We start from the raw sequence: 10,538 nt of genomic DNA, 5'->3' as shown, positions 1-10,538 counted from the left end.
TTGTATGAGTTTTCCATAGCACCAGTTGAAGAAATATATTTCCAAGAATTGATTTTATTTTTTGGGTCAGGACTGCAGGGATAAAATCAGGTCTAGAGTTTCCATGTGGATGAATTCGGAAGTGAACAGATTCAAAGCTGCAGTCCAGGGATGTCTCACCCTACACCGTACTGTTTTCCTTTTAAATTGAATCACTTTTTCTGGGCTTTGGGAGTTAAGAGAACACTTCCAAAGAATTGATTTTGTATGTAAGCAGAATGCTTGGGCACTGCTGCTTTTCATCTAAAGAAAGGTCCTATATTCTCACTGTCTTGGTGGGATAGATTTCTGATAAAAGGGCATACAGACCATGGCTACTTGACGTGTGATCGGTGGACCAGCAGAAACGACCTCAGCTAGGAACTTGTTAGAAATGCAGAATCTCAGGCACCACATCAGACCTACCAGATCAGAATCTGCATTTGAACAAGCTCTTCAGGTGATTTATGTTAAGATTAAAAGGTGAAAAGAACATGCATTTTTTTCTCAGAATCTACTTTTTAAAAACATAGAATTCTTTGTTACTCTGCCATAATATTTAAACTTATCCATGGGCATATTAGTCATTTATGGACTGAAAATTAATCATTTTATTTTGTTTTAAAATTAAGATCTGCAGTGGAGTGCCAAGGTGACGAACAAGGTACATTTTACAGACAAAAAGTAGGTTACACACCCAGCTCATGGCAGAACATGCATTTTTCATTCCCCCTTGCCAGAGCTGATAATTACTTACACTGAACTATCTACCCTTCCTCTTTTTTTATTAATAACAACATTTTTAAGTTTAATTTGAAATAGCAAGGTTACCTGTCATGCTTTTGTACAGGATTTATAAACTTTCACTATTTTCTGTCTCTTTAGCCAATTTAGGAGAACATTTACACTTTATTACCTGACTCCTCCCTGGTGATTAACATCTGGAATGGGCAGATGAAGCTCCACCCGCAGTCTCACCCTTCCTTGCTCCAGCTCTTACTCCGAGCCCTACTCTCTAACCTTTAACCAGGTCAAGTAAAGATTGCTACTGCCCCCTGCCGGCCCATTGTATTCTTCCTCCTCTACAAATCCGTGACTTGAAGAGGATGCCCAAGGATTTTGAGCCGCTGAAGAAAGCTCAGAGAAGGGGCTTTCCCTAGTAAAAAAGTAGAGAGATCCTTTGGGAACCGGCAGCTAAAATCAAACGAAAACACTCAAGGGGCGAGGAAGGCATAAAGGGCTTCTAAATTAAATTATCGATCCTCATGAACCATTCTCCGCATATGGGCTTCTCTATGCCAATGAAATGTCCCCTCCTCTTCAGCACAGGATTCCTCTTTTGCCTCTAGCTTTCACTGATAACGAGTAGACTACCCACTCCCCTATTATAATTTCAGTACTCTAGATCCTGTTCTCTGCTTCGCCCAATTTTCTTTTCCCACGCCTAGACCTTATTTCCCTTCTCTTTTCTGCTTCAAACTCCCGTCCCGCCCACCCACTGACAGACTCGCATTTCCAGGAGCTCAGACCCTAGCCTTCTTCACCCTCTCCATCTACCCTGACCTCTGCTCTTCCCTGGTCATCACCGCACCCCTTCAGCACCCCTTCGCGCGGAACGGCCAGTCACTCTTTGCCTTGGAAGAGCAGGAACGTCCCCTCTGGAATGCCTCTCCCAGACCCCCGCCCCAAGCGACTGAAAAAGGAAACATGCGCACTTCAGAGCTAGGAGCTGTCCGAGTGCTGAAATTTATAGGCTCGGTAAGATCACGTCTCCGTCTTTCTGTAGCCCTCATTCCAGCACAGGATTTCAGCAATTTTGCCCTCTTCCTCCTACCCACTCCAGCACGCAGAGTCCTTTCTTCTCCCTCGTTTACAACTTCTTTTAAAAAGAGAACATTTTCTAGAGAAAAGGGATTTGCTAAATAGAAAGGACATAAAACAAAAGCTACAGCAACCCGACTTCCAGCATGGCATTGTCACCAGCCCCCTTTGCATGGTGATGCGATTAAGGTAGCAGCATTTTTATTATTCAGGAAAAGCAGCTGGGGGATCCATCAGTTCTAAGGCTTTGTCTTTCCTAGGTTAACTGATGGTCCTAAGCCCCCGTTTGACCTGACCATGATGCCCAGTACTGGCACTTTTTGTTTTTTCTCAGCAAACTGTACAAACCCAAATCTCTTTTTGATTTTCAAGGAAACTAGATTCCTGCCAGATTTTGAGTCTGGACAATAAATAGGTACTTTGTCCTAGCTTCTTTCTGGAATCATTTCGGGAATATTTTCCACAAGCATCACAGATACAGGAATGAACCGGCAGCTAGTGAACATTTTGACAGCCTTGTTTGCATTTTTCTTAGAGACAAACCACTTCAGGTAGGTGAAACGACTTTGCATGCTGGTATTTTCCACATGAAAACTGTTTGAAAGAGAACGTGTCATGCAATTTTTGTCTATTTCTCTATGTCCCGGACCACATTATGTTAATTGAATAAAGGAGAGTTAAGAGTTCTTTTGTTCTTTTAAAAAGCTTAATTATGGTGGGAAGGTGGTAAATTTTTACAAAGGCAAGTTTTATGATGCATAACCCCACTCTGTGCATTTCAACGTATTTTCACAGCCAATGCGATATTAAGATACTCTGATGAGTTGCATGCTCTTTACATTTCTATATAATGGTGATTTTTTTTCTTTTTTCCTTTCAAATTCTTCTGTAAGTCATTTAAAGGGATTATTGAATGCAGTGCTTTTCATATGGTGGAAGTGATTGAATTAATTTGCCAGGAGCATGCTCATTTTATGTAAAATATAAAAGAACCCAAATTCTTAGCTAACTTGGGACTTCTATTGTATTTCGGCAACTAGATGCATACTATGAGAACTACAATTCAGGAAATTTCTTGAAATACCAAAAACATTTAAAATTTCATTTTACCACTGTACTACTGTTCAATATATTTAGAAATGTACTGCCTATCAAAACTGAATTAATATGACATCTCTGTGTTCGTGCACGCATGAGAAATGGATTATGCATAATTTTAAAAAGTGAGAAATCATTATTTGCATGCTTGCATTTTCTACTTAATTTACAAATCGTCTAATCAATTGATACCTCAAAATACCAGATTATTACCAGTAAGTGAAATAGCCATCCTAATGGCTAAGAGGTTCTAAGACAAGATAGAGATAAGAGATGTTCATACAACAAAGTGTAGGACTCTTCATTTAATTTTCACCACATTTTATGGTATTTTTTCACAGAACCAAGAGAAATGGAACATATAGCAATAATGCTATGAGTACTGGGAAAACCCACTATGTTCCTTTCAGGTTCACACCTCCTACTATGATTAAGAAAAACTGTAGGCTGGGTTTTATTAGAATCATCATCATCATCATCTTCATCACCACCACCATCACCATTATAATCAAATAATACTCGATTAATCAGATGAATCTGCATATGGGAATGTGAGTATTTCTAGGTGACTGTATCAATTTTTAACTCTTACCAAATGTTTATATCATCTTTGTACTTATATTTAATATTACTTCTTTGAAAAACCGGCAAGAATGTGGTATTTTCCTAGTGATAAGAATTAACAATATTATTTGTCAAAATACTGAAAAGAAAGCTTGTAAAATATATACTTTATGGAAGAAATCAACATTCAGTCAACCACTATGTATTGTCAAAGAATTCATTTCACTATAAACCATATATGCTCTTTTTATAAGCCTTTTAAGGAAAATGGAAGTCTGAGAAATTTTCCAATTACCATTTAGTGTTTTTGATAACGCAAAAGACAAAATGCTTTAGAAGTTCTTTTTCATGAATACTAGAGAGTCAACAATTTAAATGCTAATATATAAATAACAGCTGATAAAATGATAGAAGTACAGACATGCTCATTGTTGACCTATTTTAAAATGAAGTTAAATGTCCAAGTGAAGATTTTCTTTTAGAAAACACATTGGAAATTATTAATAGCTGAAAGCTGGAATAGAATCTAGCAGGTGACAAAATAAGCAATGGGATGCTTAATTCATGATTTACTTTGTTCTGCCCATCTTATTATGTATTTTTTATAAAAAGTAGAGGACATATTAAGGGCCGAAATGCTGGAAGAATGTTTTGGAAGTCATGGGGAAATAATTTAACACAATCACATAAATTTTAGAAATTATCTTCATTTCTCTGATGACACTAGAAAGAAACAGCTTTGTATATCTGTAAAACCTACAAGCTAAAGCTATGCCTGTTGTATCATCTTAAACATCTTATGAAAGTTTGGTAACTTAGGAGATATGACTCAGGATTTATACCTTTCATCACTTAAAGTTAACTCTAGACCATGTACAAGTTAGGAAGTTGACCAAAGAGTTTATAATTTTCCTTTTCTTCTTCTTAACATATCAAATATATTTACAAAACACGATGTCAAACATTCTGTGAGCATTAGTTCTCAGGTGATAAGAACGTAATTGTTGCTAAAAGAGTTAATGATGTGTTTAGGGCAGCTTTCTGCAAAGACCATGACTCCAGGTCTGGAAAACAACCTTCGCAGACCCTATCTCCTTCAGATTTCTTGGACAAATTAATGGGAAGGACATCAGGATATGACGCAAGAATCAGGCCAAATTTTAAAGGTAGGTTTCACTGAAACTTACCTTAATTAAGCCTGTGGGAAATCTAGATGTTTGAATACTCTGAAAAAAATTTTTCAGGGCTTTTTATTGTAAAATGAAAACAACAAGCATAGTATTCATTTCATTTTGGCATTCTTTGGAACTAGTTGATTTAACAGCTTAAATTTTACATGTTGCTTGCCACTTTCAAAAACTTTCCTCATTTGTGTTATGTTCCACAAAGAAAACTAACGTCAGAGATTATTGCCACATTGCCTATGTTATCTAAAGTGGGAGTGGGACTGGAAATGAATACAAGAACAAATGATGCACTTGATTTGTATGAATCGTTACACCAAAATCTTTGGTTTGGGTTTTAAATACGTACTCCCAAAATGAGGTTTACATCTCAATATATAACATGCCCTTTTTATACACTTTCAGGCCTCTCTCATTTTTAAACCTTGTGAGAAAAGGCTCTAACTGAATATATTACAAAGTTTTGGTTTCCTCTTGTTTAAACATTCTAATTCTTTATTTGAAATTATTGATCTGAAGTTAACAAAGAAGATCATAGAATTGTAAAGTGCGTATGTCAAAGATGGTGGATACTTTCTTTGTTCAATTAGAAACAAACCAAAAAGTTTGGTGTTTTTGTATGTTTAACATTACAAAAATGTAATTAATAGAAATTACTTTTTAGAAATTACCTTTTATCTATTTGATTTATTTTTACTCTGAATCAGAAAAATACTGAAATAAGAAAGAACCTATTAATTGAATTGTTTTTGATGTTTTAATTTTTAGATACATATTTTAAATAAATGCATTTTATCTTGTAATTTAACTTAAAATAATGCATTGTGAAGTGCTTATATTTTATAAAAGGATAAATCTATAGTATTCTAGGTATTATGTCATAATTCATGCATCGCTTTGGTTTTGCTTATTAGCTATTTAATTGGATTGCTTTCCTTGAGGTTTGATTAATTTTTATTATTGGCAAATATGAGCATGAAAACTAAATTCAAAATTCTTTTCTTCTTTAAATGCTGCACCTCTGAATATACCCAGCTAAGGGCACATTTCATAAAGAAACATGTCAGAATTTTGACCAAACAGATGTTTTTGACTTATAGAGTATTTCCAAAAGAGACAACAGCTTGCTTTTGCTGAAAACAATTTTCATGTTTGCCCAATTTCATATTAATTTTGTGGTCAATGGAAGTCAATATTTGAAATAAAATCCTATGAGTAAGTATTCGAGAGTCAGCTTTTTCAATGGGCCGGCTCACTTGTACATTTATTCACTGAGCCATTCAATAACTTTTGAGTCTGAACTACATAAAGGATACTAACTACTGCATGCTTTGAAAACTTGAGAGTTGAAACAGGTTTGGATGCTACCATCAAAAATTTCATTGGACAGAGTAGATGTTATATGAATACTTATACAATAATACATAATACTAGATAGAAATAGTTAAGTAGTTAATGGTTAAGTAACATTAGGAAGTACAGATAAAATACTACAGGACTCCAACAAGAGCAGAGACGCTTTCCTATTAAGCTATTCACGGAAAGCTTCATAGAGAAGGACCAGAGATGGAAAATTGTTTCAAGTTTATGAGCATCTTGTTTAATAGCAGCTATTATTCATTATTTTCTAGAAATAATTTTTTAAAGGGAAGAAAAGTGCAAAGAGTAATACAACAAACACCCATGTTGCCAATGCTACTTTAAGTGACCACATAGGATGAGCAATAATTTCCACACACACAGCTTTTTTTTCTGGTTCTTCTGGGGATGTCACCCTTCGGAAATAACATTTCTCATGATTCTAAAGAATAAATAAATGAGGAGAATATCAAGCATAGCAAAGCATGGCCATGTTTTTGAGATCTGTCCTAAAGACCCGAGTACAGGATGTTTTAAAGACTTATAAAAGGGAAATGGGTGGATATAATTTAAGACTCTAACGTTAATGAACTGTACTGACTTTTGGCCCCCTCTTCCCTTAACTCTCCGATTCAATGAACCCTGATATTCTTTCATAACTTTTACTTACATGGACCATTTATATCAGATCAATTACCTAACAGCTCTCACAATTCTCTTTACTGTGAGGACCTTGGCTTTTCCTAGATGTAAAACATTCCCCATTATTTTAGACTAAAATGATTTTTACTCCTTGGTGTTCCCATGAAACTTTCTATGTCTAATATAGTTCTTTTGTGTATTTATGTTTTATCAACTCACCCCCGCACCGCATCTGAGAGGGCAGGGAGGTACCTTATTTATATATATATAATATTATATATATATAGTTTATATATATAATATTATATATAGTTTCAGGTGTACAGCATACTGACTCAGGGGTGTTTTTTTTTGCAGATTATATTCCATTAGAGGTTATTACGACATATTGGGAAGGGGTGGGAACTTTTGAGGGATGAACCAGTGGTCGTAGTGGCTGCCTAGCAAAGATGATTTTAGCTGAGCTGAGGAGAAAGAAATAAAAGAAAGAGATAATAGGGAACTTGTAACAGCAAAGAGACTAGGAAGACTATAGTACTTACTGCAGTTGATTAGCAATGTATCGATGAGAAATTTTATAGAGTAGGTAGAAATGGAAGGTGATTAGGAAATGTGATTGTATCTGGAATAGTGATAGGCTCCCTGTAAATGCCAAAAACCAAGCTGACTATGATAACAATAAACATGGTGATGATGATGACAATGATATTGAAAATAACAATAATGGTGATTAATAAGAAGACAAAAGGGCAAAATTTGACCACAAGTATATAAGCAAGAGCCCAATATGGGCTGTTGAGATAAAGGCTATGGCTTTTCTAGAAGCCTTATTAAATATTAGCACATTTCTCTGTTTTCCTTGCTGCCATGCATTGGCAAGGGAAAAGAAATGTATATGCACATTTTTTTCTTACTGGAAGGAATTTTTCCTGCATCCTTTCAAGTCAGTAAAGTATTTCATGTCTATTCCATATCCCTGATGGGCTCTGAAAAATGTCATAATGGGCATATATACAAGAAGGAAGATGGATGTAAGCTAGAAAAGGGAACCAGAAATGATTCAGACTTAGACTCTGTAATTGAGAGTCATTCTTAGAAACTATAGGGAAAAAATAGCTTTTCTGATGTGCTGAAGCACAAGTGTATAAACAAAGTCGTGAGTCAGAGTTGCCAATTGCATTCCGTCTATGAGAGCCATAGAGACTTGGGTCAGACCTCGTCAAAACATAAATTTTCAAAATCCTCAGTTCAGATAAAAACACAAGCTATGTCCATTCACAATTACCTGTTTCTGAAACCATGGTAAATGTTGATTCTATGTCAGCAGGGAAGCCTCCTTCCCCACTTGGGTGATTTGTCTCGTTGTCAGTTGATTCATCATGGTGTTATTCCATCATCCTAACAGATATTCCTTTGTCAGTATTATTGTATCTTGAAAATGCCACTTTAAACATTAAGCTTTTAAAGAAGCCAAATGAAATGCTCAAACCTGGGCAAAATGCATTAGTTCTGATTCTCTCTCTTTGAAACAAAGCCTTTATCTATTTTAATAAAATTTTCTTTGAAAAGAAAATTAACTTAGAGTTATATCCTAAGTTTCATCCCAATGTGAAAAAATACATTTCACCAGAACATTCATTTTGGGATAGGATCTGGAATAGATAATGCCAGGAGATAATTATTCCCTCCACTTCTTTGTGCAGGCCATGCACACTAATCTTTCTTCCATATCTGGAGACCTAAATTTTAAAGTGGGATGTGTGATATTAAAACCTACATTTGCATGCAGTATGGTTTCCTTTATTTTCCAAGGAGTTACCAGCTCAAAAGGTGTTTCAGATATAAGTAAGAAACAGATCCACTTCCAAAAAACTAGAGGTCTTCATGTTTCTCCCCTTGGAAAGTTTCTTGTCTGTAGCCAAGTGGAACTCAAGCTCATGTGTTGTGCTTACCAATCCCTGGAGGAGTGACTTGAGCACAAATGTCCAGCAGAAACACTTGGGAAGAGTGATTCTCTCAGTTGGTGATAATGTAGCCCTAGTGTGATCATTTCATTGATCACTCTGGCAGATGCGGGCATCAGATATTACCATGGGTTCTGAGAAAAAGAACAGAATGCTTACAAGTCTCAGAAGTTGTTTTTTTTTTTTTTTGCAGAAGTATTTGACTTGAGTGCAGAAAGTAGTGGAAACCTTCAGGCATCTGAAAGGGTACAGTCATTTTATATAGAATAAGACAATAGGAGATAAAAGGGCGGAAGTGATTATTGAAAGAAAAAGCTGCGTGTATCAAAGAGAAATTTATATATGACACTTTTGTTCAGGGATGATGTTGATGAAGATTTTTGAATATCCAAAATCCACTGGCTGTGTCACAATTTATTTTAGCTTTTGTGTACTGTATGTATACCAATCAACACATTTGTATATACTAGGCTGCTACGATGGGCCTGCAAGTTGCTTGTCAGGGATTTGAGGTAACATCAAGAAGGAGGCACCTACAGCATTCTAACACACTCTGGTAAAGTCTATTCCAAAGGATAAGTTCATTTATTGGAGTACGTCTTCCATTCCATGGTGACAGAGTAGTAGAGTGGGAGGGGCCTTGGACTTGGATCCAGAAAACCCAGGTTCATGTCCTGGTTCAGCCACTTTGGAGAAAAGCTGTCTCCACCTCTCCATGACTCAGGTTTTCTTCTGAGCATCAAATGAGATCATACATCTGAATGATTTGTTTCCAACTATTAAAATTATTACAAATAATTTGAATTCTTATTACTAGTCTTCTACTTCTCTTTGATAACTGACACTGACTATGTATTCTCTTAGCCTTCATGGTGATTGAGTCCTTAAAGTTGTCTGAATTTTTTTTAATGGAAAGAAACGAGTCAAAGAAGTTCTAGCATTTTAGAGTCCTACCACAGTAACCAGGATGTAGATGTCACATGTCTCAGTGGGTTCTCCTTTATTAGTCTGGTGGGAAGATTTCCAACCTGAAAGGGCTATTTCGTATTTCTAAATATGAGACAGAAAGGGAGCCATTTGTGGGAAGGAATCATCTTTATCCATTCAAATCTTACCCCTGATTATTTTCTTAGACTCATTTTTTAAATGAACCAAGTAAAAGACATAGAACCAATTTCGCTTGGTCCTAGAAAGGGCTCTAAATTTAATGGAAGATATATGACTGTCATTTCTGAGGTATTTTCTTGTCCAGTTACTGCAGTTGCAAGGGTCACTGCACAAACGTGAATTGATTTTCTATTTTAGAATAAGTATTTTAAGGAGAACATTTTGTCTCTACAACATGGCAGGTTAAGAGCACTGGAAATGGAAGCCCATAATTTAGTTTTTGAGAATGTATTGTTCCTTGGTTGATTCTGGGTGAGTTCATATCCTTAATTTTCATTATTAAAAGAGCCTAAACATTTTATCCTGAGTTTTATAGTGCTTTCTGTTACTCCCCATGCTGAAGAACAATTCAGTCCCTTTTGCTGATAATCTGAGACTTCATTTAAAAAAATAATGGCATATGTATCAGGGTATCTCGGTACTTAGAGAGTGGACATTATAATGTGTCCAGTTGGTACTATCAGGCTTAGAGAAAAAAATAGTTATTAGCTTGTTCTTGGTGGTGTTGGGTGTTTTTCTTGGTGTGTTGGATCAGACACGTTTGAAACAGGGTCTTAAAAATGAAAATATGATTGATTAAGCCTCATAACAAGGTCTTTGGAAGCATGCTGTGTTCTCCTTGGAGTTAACACCTGAGAGGCTGTCTCGACTGTAGGATGCAGCATATTCCTCATTGACTTCTTTCTTGAGAGGGCTACTCTGAACACTTGTGACTGACTGC

The 10,538-nt window shown here is 36.0% G+C and overlaps 1 protein-coding gene across 3 annotated transcripts in view; it reads left to right on the top strand.

Moving 5' to 3' along the window:
* Nucleotides 1–2,322: 2,322 nt before the first annotated feature.
* Nucleotides 2,323–10,538, top strand: part of GLRA2 (glycine receptor alpha 2) — a 195,360-nt gene continuing 187,144 nt past the window's right edge. For 2 of the 3 annotated variants that reach the window (XM_060137824.1, XM_060137825.1), the window contains exons 1-2: nt 2,323–2,390; nt 4,534–4,667. In XM_060137824.1, coding sequence (XP_059993807.1) covers nt 2,323–2,390; nt 4,534–4,667 — 202 coding nt within the window. Of the gene's footprint in view, nt 2,391–3,468; nt 3,489–4,533; nt 4,668–10,538 lie in introns of those variants that run through there. The other variant, XM_060137826.1, reaches the window with a different exon arrangement.

The sequence above is a fragment of the Lagenorhynchus albirostris genome, chromosome X, assembly GCF_949774975.1.
Source record: "Lagenorhynchus albirostris chromosome X, mLagAlb1.1, whole genome shotgun sequence".
In the NCBI taxonomy this organism is placed as follows: Eukaryota; Metazoa; Chordata; class Mammalia; order Artiodactyla; family Delphinidae; genus Lagenorhynchus; species Lagenorhynchus albirostris.
The sequence above is the reverse complement of the archived record's forward strand: the minus strand, read 5'-3'. Positions and strand labels throughout refer to the sequence as shown.